The 14,799-nt window shown below is 38.0% G+C and overlaps 1 protein-coding gene across 2 annotated transcripts; it reads left to right on the top strand.

Moving 5' to 3' along the window:
- The first annotated feature begins 3,939 nt into the window (after positions 1–3,939).
- On the top strand, positions 3,940–14,240 carry LOC102691656 (desmin). Of its 2 annotated transcripts, none has more exons than XM_006626312.3 (11): positions 3,940–4,211; positions 6,284–6,434; positions 7,790–7,933; positions 9,318–9,437; positions 9,715–9,810; positions 9,905–10,039; positions 10,898–11,008; positions 11,575–11,685; positions 11,944–12,068; positions 13,205–13,360; positions 13,981–14,240. In XM_006626312.3, the coding sequence occupies exons 1-11, from the start codon at positions 3,997–3,999 to the stop codon at positions 14,072–14,074; spliced, it is 1,458 nt and encodes a 485-aa protein (XP_006626375.2). In that variant the 5' UTR covers positions 3,940–3,996; the 3' UTR covers positions 14,075–14,240. The 2 variants fall into 2 exon arrangements, with proteins under 2 accessions (XP_006626375.2, XP_015211083.2); XM_015355597.2 differs by having other exon boundaries at positions 13,986–14,073.
- The last annotated feature ends 559 nt before the right edge of the window (positions 14,241–14,799 follow it).

Here is a 14,799-nt window from a genome sequence, read left to right as displayed (position 1 = left end):
GGGGCTACACCACGGACAAAGTGTCAGTCCATCGTTGTGTATAGTTATGTACAATCTCACCTCATGCCCGTTAATCTGGAAATGTCCCTGGACTGTTAGAGGAGATCAGAACACCTGGTGAAACCCATGAGAATTTAGGGAGAAACCCTCCTCATAAAAAGGTGCCCTGGTTCAGAATCAAATATAGCAGCCAGCAGTCCTTCATGATTCCATTCATTCATTCATTTATTCCTATGAGGGTGTTTCAACAAATAAGGCAAGAGTTCCCGAGGTATGTATGCATAAACAGCAGAAAATGTTGTAAACATAATATCCAAACCTGTCTGTGCATGTGTCCCATTATAACACATATAGTAGATAGAAAATCCTTGAATCTGCTGGAGAAAAGAGTTAAACCTACCACTTTAGGTTTAATTCATCTGCTGAACAGATACTTCTTTAAGAGACCAAAGAAGTGGAAATCTGTGAGTTCCAGATCACAGCCTTGAGATCTGCTGTTCTTGCACATTCCTCTCACAATGCCACAAGTGTGGTTCACAGGGTGTGACCCTTTATATATGTCAGATCTGACATATATGTCAAGTGTCTTGAGATACTTTGAGTAAAAGGCACCATATAAAACTTAAATTGATTGATTGATTTGTTGGTTGGTTGGTTGATTGATTGATTGAATCAATGAATGAATCAATGAATGAATCAATGAATGAATGTTGGCTGACTGGTTGGTTGAGATGAACCCAGTCCTGATTGGATTTGTCAACACCTGTCAGTTGCTTCAGCACTCATCAGGTGCACACTTCTTCAGTACTCCTAGTGGGTACAACCTTCACCTGTACTGTATGTCTTGTCTACATATTAAATATGTGTAAGTGATCGTTAACATCAGCATGATTAATGTTGCTGCACGCTGGGATAATTGCTACACAGCCAGACATATTTAAAAAAAACTTGCCCTTTAAATTAGAAAAGTCTAATTTCAAATTATAATTTAAAGAGAGAAATATTTATCTGTTTACTGTTCATCTAGCACTGTTCTGGGTTTAGCATACAGAAGATATAAACATTCAAAATTACTTTATGGTGTACTGATATATGGAAAAATATATTTTTCTTTTTTAACAAATCATATTTCTCTTAATAGCATCTCTGTTGAGATCATGTTCATTAGCATGTGACACAATATGTCACATGTGACGCGTAAGCATTAAGAAATAAGCAATCTTATCACTGTAAAAAACAAAATAGGGATCTGTTGTAAGGTCTGGCCCCTCAATACAATCATATTCTCACAAAATCTTTGAGCGTCGATTACCAGAGAAAAAACATTGTGTGATGTTGCAGGTTGGTGTTTAAACTCATTTCGGATTCATTCACATTATGGGGAGACAATGCCCTTTGCACCTTCCACATGGGTATAAGAGCTGACATAAGAGGAAAGAATCTCTTGAGTGCTTAAAACAATCACAGGGACTGCTCGTCCTCTCCTGACACTGTGCTGCTAGTAGGAGTTGTGGTAGATCTCCCTGGGAGCAATAAGCAGTTAATATTCAACGTCTATTTCCAGCAACAATAGGGCCACACTTAAAATGGTTTAAATATTACTTCAAAACTCGAACTTAAAAATGAACAGATACGTTTTTTTATTCTTTTAAAATGAATAGTCTGTTAATTGGGAACTGAAAGGAAGTGAAGCTGACCACACTATAGGACCACGTTACCATGCCCAGTGCATAAATGTACTTGTCTTTTTCAAGGTTTCCTGGAGTTTCACTAGGTCTTATTGTGTCTTTATAAGCCTCTCCACCCTTTCACACCTAGATTGTAGGGTGTTGTATTACACTTGATTGTGCTTTTAACGTAATATAACAAACCAAATGTTTATAAGAGTTATATCAACCAAATGGTAGGTTGATTTTGAAAATGTTTGAGGATTTGGAGGAATGTCTTACACAGCACAGAAAATTAATCTTTTATTGTAGAAGCAACAAGCAGTGTGAATGCTCAAGGTTGCCAAGTTTCAAATAAATAATTATTTGACTATGTGAAAAACATACATACAGCATAGAGAAAGATATTGTCTTGGCAAGTCAGCCAGACCTATTACAGGAAAGGCAAAAGAGCTTTCCCTCTAACTCAAAACAGGAGGAGTCGCAGTAACTTTACAAGCAGCAGATTAAATTCTAAAATGCTTTCACTCCTTCGGGTATTTCATTAGAGGGCAGATGGATTACTTCATGCAGTTCGTAAATATATACACCTGAAGTAAAAACAAAAGAAGAGGGACACATAACATAAAGAATCTACTGAATGAAAAAAAACCAATCTCATCATTTTGCTGCTCAGGTTGAGCTAAAAATAGAAAAAAAATGTTAGTCAGATTTAAGATGGTAAATTTTAAATCAAGGGAATTTTTGTAAAATCTGTACATATCTTGTTTGGAATACCACGTACAACTTTGGTGGACACCTCACAAAAATTACTTTGCAGCTTGGGACTGGGAATAGTGTCTAGATTACTGATCTTGAAGGAATGTCACACAATGACAGCTTAGAGGAACTAAATATCTTTAGTGCTAAATAAAACAGGTCACAAGAGGTCCTGGCAATCTTTACCTTGAGGATTTGACCAACTCATTCTAATGGGACTCAAGTAAAAATTAAAAAGAAGAAGATGTCTGACAACAAGACACACTTTTCAAAAGTCATGCGAATGTGTAACAAGCTACCCAGCTGACCTTGTTTTTGAGAAGCCAAAGCTGAAATTCAGATCAACAGTCTACCAGCATCTCTATAAATTAACTGGACCTCCTTTTGTATGCTTTCTTACATTCATCCAGATATACTTTCCATAGCTGCTTGCTCTCTTCAGAGGGTCTTTTTAGGTTTTCCATAAGGTTCAGTCTTTTGATGTGCAGATGTGTATAGATGTATATACTGTATGTATGCTTTGATATGCCCTACAGCATACTGCTATTACTGTATGTATTTAATTATATACAATATGTTGCTATTTAGTTTTTTTATCCGTGAAAATGTTTATTTTTTACTTTGCTTCGATAATGTTTTGAATGATTTGCTGATTATACATGATGAAGAAAAGAGCTAATACTTTTATAGACATTTGCAGACATCTTCTGTATGTCTTGAGATAATTAAATGTGCACTGTGAATGATAGTAAGAACACATGTGTGTCTTTCACTTATCAGTGTTCAAGCTTTACTATGATATGATTTCGACGCAAGAAATAGTCAAATACATAACGGATAAGCAGATTCTTGGTGCTATCATTCTAATTATACAGAGATTTCCAATGTTACTGTGCCAAATATTACACATATGGAAAGTGATGACAGCTGTTTAATCCACTCTGCAGAATGATAATTAAATAAAAAACAATTGTAGGATAGTCCTTCGTAGATGCCCAACCCACTGATGGAGAAGAAGGTCTGGGCAGATTGCAATTGTCTCCGCTCACGTCTTTTAATCATTCCATGCAGAAATCCCAGACATCCCAGGCTCTGATTTATTTTTTTGCTACAACAGTTAATTTTGCTTTTACTGCGCCAGTTTTCTTTTCCCTTTTCTGTCATAAATGCTAGCCCACTAATGACCATATATGTCAAATCTTCAGGGAAAGAATGCCTCACATTTCACTGTACGCTAATGTAATGAATTCATCTGTTTGCTTCTGGCCCTGCTTTGCATGCAATTAAACTTCAGTCACATCCAAAAGCATTAGATCAGCGCTGCCTAATTGGCTAAACCTTCTATTTTTAAGATATTAAACTCTTCACATGATTTTGACAAATATTCATAGGGAAGGTCAGCCTTCTTGTTGTACTTAGGCTGGAAATTCCAGAGGTGATTCCTCACGAGTGCATCAGGCCCAGGCACAAGTATAAAAAGGAGGGCCTTCGTCTGGCTGTGCAGTACAGGGTGGAAGGTGTCAGTGTCCTGAAGCAGCACAAGAGGGGAAAAAGAAGGCGAGCTGACAACATGAGCCACAGCCCAGAGAGGATGTCTTCATACCGGCGCCATTTTGAGGACAGCAGCTCCTCTTCCTACCAGGTGCGAGTGTCCAGCCCCTCTCCCCCTCGCGCCAGGGGGGCGCGGCACCGCTCTGCCAGCTACTCCCGTTCCTCCACGACCCTCAGGGCGGAGGCAACAGGCCGGAGGACGGCCTCATCCAGCCGGAGACCCCACATAGCCAGGTAGGACGGCTCAATCAAGTCAAGAGCGACGAGAAGAAGCCCAGAGGATCCGGCAAGTTCGCTGTCTCGAAAACCCATTGGCTTGACGTCTTCAAGACATGGCAGAGAGCTGACACACAGATGTCGCTCTGCAGTGTTTTTAAAATCCCAGCTCGCCCTATGGAAGTGTAGGAACTGGGGTTTTCTGGTCTCTTGAAGAAGGGGAGGGAGGGGGAATCCAGGTATTTTCATGTCAAAAGATGTTCTTACAAGAGAAAATGAACAATGAACATTTCTAACAAAGCTTGTAGGTCATCAGAGTTTAGCAAAGTATGTGAAAAATAGAAAAGGCTGTCACACACTGTATCGCTGCTTAGGATCTTTGAGTGTGTGTGCATGAGTGTGTTGCTACTCTGACCCCCTGGGTGTCAGGTAGCCTGTGTCGCTCTGTGATAATTACAATTTTAGCTTACTGATGCAGACTTGTATGAGGTGAAACATTGATGAGTTCTAGCAAGTCACAATCAAAACATGTGTGCATCCAACTCATTTTATTTCCTCTAGGGATAGAGGTATGAACATTAGCCAGATTGTACCTTACTTATAAAATTAGATTCACTTATTTTATTTTAATTTTACAGAGCTTTTTTTTCATCTTTCACAAAACGCAGTGTGTGCTGGATTAGTACTGAAAGGTGGCTTTATGGGTGGAATCAGTTTTGCCCACTATTACAAGGCTACAAGAAAAGAAACAGGAAAAGGCTTATGGAGCCCAGAAGACAGTACTAAAAAACAAAACAAGAGGCATTCACACAGCTCAGTGATATATCACCGCTGTTGGAAAATGTAATCCCAATGAATAATAGGCCACAAAGAACACATTACTGCAACTGATGGAGCACCATCTAAGTTTTAATTTGGCTTTATTTTGCATTATACGTTACTCTCTGCTTGGTCAATATTTAAAATGAGATTATCTGGAACAGAGAAGAAACAGTTGTTGTTATTTCCTTGTTTTGCAGAATTTGTGAATCTGCATTGTGATCAAACAGAGACTGATTCTAACTTGTAACAACAGCAACATTTTAATGTGTTTTAAAAAGGCCTTTTGGGTGGTATTTGTTTCACTGGCGTAATGCAGAATACTTATGTGTACCATTGAAAACTAGGAAATAAAATTTCCTTAATTCATGCGATAGTCATGTCTTAATGCTATTATTTTTTGAAGGTTTTAATGATGTTAAAGAAATCTTATCTTTGCTCGACTTTGTCTACTACATTCATTTTTTAAGGTCTTCAACCAAGTTGAATTAATGTCTTGTCTTAATGCTGGATTTGTACTTATGCTTTCTTGTCACTGTGAATCAGATTTCTTTTAACACATGAAGTAAGGTGCTCGTTTACAAAACAGTTCCTTGCTTAATACTTCTTAATTTTGTTTTAAATTTTAAAATCAGCATTTAATTAATCTATTATTGTCCTACAAATACTCTTTTGTGCACATTTCTTGATTTGGATAATTGGATAATTTCAAAGTTATTCGTTGACATTCCTTCAAATATGACAACAACCACATCACAATATATTCATATTAAATCTACGAAGGACACAATCTTAAGAACAATAATATCAGCAGCCAACCCATTTACTAAAGACATTTAGTTGAAATATTAATCGCCACCCACGTTAAAATTACATCTTCACTGAAAATAAGAAATTTGCATTTGCAGTATTTTACAAGAAGGCGACGAAATTATTAACATGAATGTAACAAGATACCAATATTTTTGCCTGGTGACAAAATACAATCACACTCACGCATCATTCGGTTTCGCGCGTTGCCGAGAAAAATGCATTGGCGCGCATTAGTATTTCTTCACTGCTTATTCCACGGATTAGCTCCAATACATTTGTAAATATATTTTCATATATTTCCAAATATTTTCTAGCCCTTTAAAATATCAGAACTTTTGTTTTTGTTTTCATATTTTGTTTTTTTAGAGTGCGCATTTACTTGACCGCTCTCATCTTTCTTGCTGCAATTTGTCTTCTGGTTCAGTGTAATGAAAGCCGTTGATTAATGGTTATTTCAGCATGGGGGCGATCTGTCTGGGTGTTGGGCTCGGGCCAGCGCTGGATCTGGATGCAGCTGCTGAGGCGAACCAGGAATTCCTGAGCACCCGAACCAGTGAAAGACAGGAGATGGTCGTCCTGAACGACAGACTGGCAGCGTACATTGAAAAGGCGAGACGTCTACCGTCTTTCTGGCGAAAATAGTTGTTTACTTTTTTTGCAAGAGTTGTAGTGATCTATCTCCACTGGGATCACATTAAGACTTGTTATAAGAGCTACATTTTAACGTGGGTATTTATTTCATTGTTATTGAAACTATCGTTTTCCATAACGCGACGTTCACTTTTCAGGCAATTGTTTCCTCAATGGATTCGCATTTTTAAAAGACTCCAGAATTTGTATCTTAAAAATCATTAATTGTGATAGATATCATTTCTAGGTACATATATGCATTAATAGGGTTAAATCTGTAACTCGAATTATTCGTCATTACCGAGGGTACAAATTAATTCTCAACTCCACATGTCATTTGGGCTTCTGAATGGAGCTTCTCTCCTCTCTTTACCCTGTGCGCACCCAGTGTTTTTCCAAACTAGTCCCGTGTAATTTCATACAATCAGAAAGTGTTCACACCTGAAGGTCAGTGAGGATAATAGTTTTAAGATGTATCTTATCCGTTAATAAATGCTTACAGAACGATAGAGAGGTTGGATTGAAGTGTTCCCAGGAAAGTAAAACAACTTTTCTATTTAAAGAAAAAGGATAAGAAGCTTTCCTGAGTGTTTTTTTTTTGGGGTGGGTGAAAAATCAACATGACTTACAACTTAAGATGAAAAGTGAATATTGAAATCTTAATGATTTGTCTCTTAGATAAATGGAAAACTGCATTTTCACAATACAATTGTATTGATATCGGACAATTTTATATATTGAGTGTAAGAGATCCCGTATTTCTGCCACATCTGAAGTATTTCTTAATAGTGCTTTTAATCACCAGCACGCAATCTTGTAATATTACACTGTAATATTTTCTATATAACGGGTCTTGCACAAGGAGACAAAATACGTTGTATTGTTCTGACCGGAAATATAGGAATAGACTACTCAAATATGTGATTACACATTTGTACAGTCTACCTGTGTGTTGTCTGTACAATGTCTGTACTGTCTCAAATTAATAAAAACACAATTCATAACATTTTAAGATCAATGAATCATTTTCAAAACGCCATGTTCTGTTGCCTGCTGATGCTGAAACAGACCATTTCTTTTACCTGCGAAATGGGTTTTTCAGAGGGCCTCCACTCCCGGGATTATCTCGGAGCGATTCTGTTTTCTGATTTTACCACGCTTGAATGTACCGCACAGACTGGGTATTTCGAAATGTGCCCTTCTGGCGGCCGGATAGAAACTAATGATCTTTATTAGTCATGCGCTCTTTTGCAGCACGCACAGTAGAAATGTGTCTTTTAGGAAACCAAGTGACCTCTATCCTTATTTCTTATTATTTCTATGCTCTCTTGTAGGTTCGTACACTGGAGCAGCAGAACAAACTGCTGGAGGCGGAGATCGAAGTTCTGCAGAAGAGAAAGCCGTCTGGGCTGAGGGTGCTTTATGAAGAGCAGCTGAGGGAGCTGAAGAGGATCGCAGATCTGATGAGAGCGCAGCGGGTAAGGTTACGACATCCAGGCAACAGGATTTTGTCTACTAATGTTCGACACACGGAAGTGAGGATTCCCCTGTCAAACTGTCATCGAATATGAGACCCTATACCTGTCAGACTAATTTCAACCTGTGCCATTCCGTTCAATGTTCTCACTGGGGCGTCCTGTCAAATAAATGTCTGCCAGGTGTTCCTCATCTACACGTTCATGACTTTTACTTTCCGGGCCCGCACATGAACGTCAACAAAAGTGGCACAAGTTCAAAGCTTAAAATTGCATTATGATAGTGTACCACCATCGCACGACCCCCACAGTTACAACAGATTTGAGCATCATAAGGATTAAAGTTTGAGAAAGACAATAGATACGTACAGTAGCCTATATACTAACGGGACTATAGTGTAAATACTAGCTGTATGTTTTTTGAAGATCCCACACAATTAGAATGTAGGACGATGTACTTATCTTGGGTAGAACTCATCCAGACTTACCTGCTGAAAGGGAAGGGTACATCTCGTTTAATTATAAATGGGGGAAATGAATGCTATATATCGTAAATTCTTTTGTAAAGACTTAAGTAATTATAGTTATAGTTCGGTTTTGGCACTAACACAAAATCTCGGGGTTGTCATAAAACAATCATTTTCAAATTATATCTCCCTTCATTCGAAATCGGATTATCACGAGGGATACTCATTATGAAAGAGAAACGTGTTCATAGGCAAGAGCTGATTTTTAAATTGTTGGAACTGCCGTTCAGAATATGTTGCAAGAGATAGACCTATCACGTCTTTATTTCTTAATTTGTATAATTTAACTGTTTGCTCTTTATCTAAATATATATTCACCTTATAGTTAAGTCCTTTTCGAAGCGAATCAGCACAACATTAGATACGAATAGCTCCCGTCTGTCTTTACTGTATATGCACTGAATTCTGCCCCAGGTCTCTAGAACTAAAGCCATTATTATGACGAATAATGAGGCCTTAATTAAATGTACATTAATTATGATATGAAGAACCTGCTGTTTCGATATAATTAAACATTAGTGGTTGACGATACAATCGGCATTCTTCACCGTCTGTTAAATGTTAAAATGTCTTGTTTGCAAGCCATGTACAGTACTATGTTGTATGTATAATATGTATGAAAAAGAAAAACGTCCACACTTCCCTTTTGCGTGATAACAGGAGGAGGAATTTGATTTTATGAGGAACAGAAATAATCTTAACCGTAACCTGGTACGTACAAGGGTGTGAGGAGAATTGGAACAGAATACCCTAATGCAGTGAAACTAGAAATGGTCGTAAACCAGCAATAGGTCTTGTAGTACATCCTTGGCTTTCCGATAATACCTGAACTTATTAACTGATAATGCCGTGTCTCGCAGGACATGTCTCTAGCAGCCAAAGAGGCTATGGCTGGACAGCTTGAAATGCTCAAGGCAAAATACGAAGAAGCGGTCGAGGGAAGGAAGAAAGCCGAACGGGACATCGAAGCTTTCCGCCCTGTAAGTACTGTTGTTGGAACCTCATATTCGACCACCTTTTGGTGGTCGGTGGTGGGGAGTCCCCATTACCTGTAAAGTGCTTTGAGTGGAGTGTCCAGAAAAGCGCTATATAAGTGTAAGCAATTATTATTATTATTATTATTATTATTATTATTATTATTATTATTATTATTATTATTATTGTTATTATTATTATTGTTATTATTATTATTCAGTCTACTAAAGAAAAAAAAGAAAATGTATGAACGACTTTTTTGCTTTTCCCAATACATTTCAGGATGTGGACGCTGCTACGTCGGCGCGAATCGCCCTGGAAAAGCAGCTGGAGACCCTCGAGGTGGAGCTGGAATTCCTTCAGCGGGTGCACAAGGAGGTGAGCGGGCCTCCGCCGCGCGCCCCCGGCGCCTCGACTTACACGACGGTTGTAAGACCGAAAACTGATCGCCTCGTTGTTGTGTTACGATCAGGAGATAGAGGAGCTGATGAAACAGATTTACAGTGGAGTCATGACGGTTGATGTCGCCTTCTCCCTCCCGGACCTTGCTGCTGCCTTGAGACAGATTCAGTCTCAGTATGACGATATTGCTGCAAGGAATTTAGAGGTAAACTTCCTCTAGCCCTTTTAGAGACACCACGCCTTTAAGACTACAGTTTTAAAGCTTATATCACTTGATATGTAAAACTTTGTGAGAGCTATGGTATATACAACGTTGACATACTATAGTGAACACCCCCAAATCAAAAGGGATTAACACATTGTCCCCCAACTTCTAAGCCTCTTTAAAGGCCAACCTTCTTTGTGACCATTTGCACCAGACCCTGTATTACTAGTCTAAGCTGGCCAATACTACTTTAATCTCCATTGCGTGCTAGGTGTTGTATCTCCATAAATTAACATCTATTAACTGTATACATTCAGATCGTTTTAGACGTTGTAAAAGATTCTCTTTGACATGAAGAAGCAAGGAATGTGACAGTTGGACAATGCACTTATAAGACCCCATTTTAAATATTTGGCGTACAATTTTGGCCACCATGATACGAAACTAGCATCTCTGGAATTGGTCCAGAAAAGAGCAGCCAGATACCTTTTTAGGATTAAAGATAAACCCTGTGGTCAACTCATTGGACTTCTGAACCACCAGTGAAACACAAGCCAGTGGATGCCAGCAGACACAACATTTAAAACCTCCAGAACCGGAGGCACTTTTTTGCACAAGTGGTTTGCAACCTGCTTCTCAACCATGTTGCGAAAGCTGATGCCCTGACTTCATTTAATATGTAGCTGGATAAGATCCAGAGATCAATTAGCAACTCGCAAGTGAGCCATATACAGTAGCTCCTTAATTCCGTATGTTCCTCAGCAGGTTGCAGCAACAAAACTAAAGATTTCATGAACTTGTCAGACATTGCATGGAACTCTTCTTCCAGTCCTTGACACATGCACCTCTCTTTTATAGGAAATGGATAACTGGTATAAATCGAAATTTGAGGATCTTAACCATGCTTCAACAAAGCACGTGGAGAGAGTCAGGAGCGTGAGAGAAGAAATTGCAAACTGCAAAAGAGATGTGAGTCATGGTTATCGTACGTAAGATGTTACACCGACACGTTATTTATGTTGCCGTTCATCTGCAAATACTGTACGTTCTTTGTGTGTATGTGCTTGTATGCGATAGAGTAGGGAAAAAACCCAACATTAAATACATAGCGTTAACCAAATCCAATCTTTTGATAACTTTAATTACAAGACGAGAAATTCTATGGAATAATCGGTCACACAAAACTGAAGGGTTACAAGTGCAATGCAAAATAGGCTATATCTATTTAGACAGGTAACAGGAGGACAACTAAGCATCCAGCAGCGTTTTCAGACTGTCTTGATAGGCTTGGTATTAAGCCATTACTAATTTATTTACATTATTTGCAATAGAGCGAAACCATTGGCACATACATAATGCTCGTCAACGCTACATGACACAGTGGAACAAATTTAGTTCTCTGCAATAAAGTAATGCGAGATGACCTTTAGAAACATTACGGTAGTGCCGTGCTCGAAACTGATGAAAACCCGACGATCATTTGCTAACAGAAAAGTCTTTATTCAATGACAAACGGCATGCAATCTGTTTTACAGATTCAAAGTAAAGAACGAGAGCTTGAAATGCTTAAAAATAAGAACGCTGCGCTGGAGGCCCAAATACGAGAGGCACAAGAGAGACACAAGAAGGCGATTGAAGATCTGGAGGTAGCCTTATTTGGCACAGACCAACAACGGAAATGTAGCTCTTTATGCTAATAATGCATGAATACATGTTATATGTAGTATATTTGCTCGTATATCATAATAATGTTATATTTCCTTTCCCAACAATATTCTTGTTGACCCATTATTTAAAGTAATTAATACAAGTACAGCTGCACGTACTGTACCTATGTACAGTATATGTTGACCACATTGAGCTTAAAACTTAAGAAAGTTTTGTCTGCTTTGATTTTTGACCAGGAAAAAATAAAGAGACTCCAGGACGAGCTAAAGTCTACAAAGGAAAAAATTGCCCTGCATCTTCGAGAATACCAGGATCTGTTGAATATTAAAATGGCCCTTGACATTGAAATTACCACCTACAGGTAATTCGTACAGATACCTACAGGTACTGCTTGAAAATGAAAGAAAACGTTATATTGACAATGTATACCTCAGTGAACCAGGTAAACCAACGTGAAGACGTTGTTGCTTTGTAGCGCAGCAAACGTACAGTACAGTAGCCTTACCTGTATCGTTAAAGCGGGCTTGTCCGAACATACATTTTTGCAATAATTAAAGAGAAAAATTTGCTAATAACTTTTTTATCACTTGGAACCATTGGTTTTCGGACAACTTTCGATTAATCGAATTAATAAAAAATGTCCCTGCTTCTAATCTTAGAAAGTATTTTTAGATATCCGGAGTGTTTTTACATATCTTGAATAAAGATAATGCCTTTCAAATTATAGTTTATTAATCGATTTTAAACATGTATCCAGTATAATAATAAACAAGACATACCCAAACACTAAAAAGGTGCAAATAAATATTTGTTTCGTTTCCCTTCAGATTAGACAATACATTAAGTGCTTTTATAGATACCCTGTACATAAACACATTTGTTTTATTTTTCTAAGGAATTCCTAAAGAGTTTCCATACTAAAAAAGTAGGATGGGTAACTCTACAAGAAGCAAGTGAAAGCCAATCTAGTCACTAAGAGACGCCTTCGCCTTGTTTTATCCCGTCTTGGATAACCGAAAACCACTTTCTGGAGCCGGAAATTGTGTAGATGTAGTAAATCCACAGTAAATCCATACTCGTGCTTTACTAACGGCGATGTAAAGAGATAAATGGCCCGAATCAGCATGATATCTGTTACAACAGTGCAAGGACATTTGATCTGAAACAGTGCTACCGGCGACCAGGGTCTCTGCACTGTGACACCTGGTTTTCTGACAAATGTTTTCTACTTTCAAGTACAATGCCGAAGAGACGCTTATTATTTACCTTTAATTCAATTTGCCGTTCTTATTCAGCTCAAATTTATATTGGATTGTCGATTTATAATAGCATAGTACGTGGGCAGTCTTAACTTTACCAACATAAAACAAAGTCAAACAAACATTTCGAGATGTATTTGTGAAATCGCGCGTTTGTGTCAAGAAAACGCGTTCAAGCGCACCCGCGTGTAGCGCTTGACATTTCAATTGAAACAGAAAATGCTTTTCTTGTTTGAAGGACGCTCATTGAGGGCGAGGACTCCAGGCTGACCGGTATGGTGAAAAGCTTGCACCTGACGAGCGGCAACATGATCAGCCATCGGCTGGGGGCGGTTGAAAGCATTTCCAAAGAGCAAGCGGTGGAGGTGACTGAGAGAAAAACTGTACTAATCAGGTAAAAGTAACGCTTTAAACAACAATTGAAGACTACAGGTGAATCTGTAAACCATTGGCAGTAGTACTTTGTGCTTTACAATTTAAAAATGTGTTGCCTTCTTTACCGTACATTTGTATGTAATTTCTATGTACAATATGTAAAGGTATTGAAAACACAGATTTATATAGCTAATATATAAAATATCTGCTTGTTACTGTTGCAATAGAAAATACTTTTGGGTGTGCTAATATTAATTGAAAAGCTTAGTACTATAGAAATGGCTTATACTTAATCAGATACAGATAATGCCTATTCTTTATTTTATGTGACGTACCTCCCACACTAACAATTGACACTTCAATTAGAAATATATTCAGAGGAATTCTGCAAAACGTCCTCTCAAAATATCAACGTTAACAAGTAGGCCTATACCTGTTATTTTCTTGTGGTCCTTGTAATGTGAAAGGTTAAAGCCTATAGCTTGAGTTTACTATAGTAGTCCGTTATCTGAGTTATTCCATCAGACACAATATACAAAATATTAATACATAAACATGGATCTATAAATACATCTAAGAGGAAGAAACTAAATGGATGTGTGTTTCATGTGTTTCATCCTGACCCCTGTTTTCTCCCAGAACAGTTAAAACAGAAGAGGACACGGTGCTAAAGGATACCCAGGAGCGCACGATAACCATTTCTGGTGCTGCTGATGAAACCGACGAAGAATAAATCAGGACTGAAAACGCCTCTGTCAAGTGATGGATATGTCTTAGAATTAACATTTAGTACAAGTGCCTTTAACCCACAAATACCCAGGACTGTGTTCCTGAGATTAGCATTGCTTGTGCCTTGTAATGCCTTCTTTCAGTATGCACAAATAAAACTAGCAGCAATCCGTTTGGCCTTTTTTTGTAACCCATCAGTCGTCGATATGTCCGTAACAGCCTGCATAAGCTACTGGACAATTAAAGTGCACACACTAATATATATACAGCTAAGAAGATGTGTTTTAGGTGGCATTTCTAAAACCTTAAATCCTTACATATGAAACACATAGGTAGCTATATTTGAGTAAATACGGTTTTCAGACGTCAGCATTACATCAGGATTGAGTTTTTTATATCACATACATTGAAGGTAAACGTTTTTGGGTAAATCATTTAATAGATATTACTTTAATATCTTGGGAATTTGGTCAACCATTCAGTATGTCTTAACATCTATTTCCTATAAAAGATTTTGCAAACTTTAGAAGCGCGTAAAGGTCTGCGTAGTATTCTTGAAACGATTTAATTAGGTTGATTGGTCTAAAGCTGGATGCAGTTTACTCGTGAAGGAGGGGAAAACGTTGAGATAAAATGATAAAAGACAGTTTTCTTATTAAACCAAAATTAAAATGAATTATAATGTTTAAGTTGAAACTTAAATACAACTCTCCTACTGTATATACGGTA

Source organism: Lepisosteus oculatus, chromosome 2, assembly GCF_040954835.1.
Source record: "Lepisosteus oculatus isolate fLepOcu1 chromosome 2, fLepOcu1.hap2, whole genome shotgun sequence".
Lineage (NCBI taxonomy): Eukaryota > Metazoa > Chordata > Actinopteri > Semionotiformes > Lepisosteidae > Lepisosteus > Lepisosteus oculatus.
This window is presented reverse-complemented; position numbering and strand designations above follow the sequence as displayed.

Bases quoted from the DNA above. Each gene is read 5' to 3' on its own strand.
- LOC102691656 (XM_006626312.3), top strand. From the start codon at position 3,997: ATGAGCCACAGCCCAGAGAGGATGTCTTCATACCGGCGCCATTTTGAG. The intron at 4,212-6,283 runs GTAGGACGGCTC...TGGTTATTTCAG, and splicing joins CGGAGACCCCACATAGCCAG to CATGGGGGCGATCTGTCTGG. The intron at 10,040-10,897 runs GTAAACTTCCTC...TCTCTTTTATAG, and splicing joins TTGCTGCAAGGAATTTAGAG to GAAATGGATAACTGGTATAA.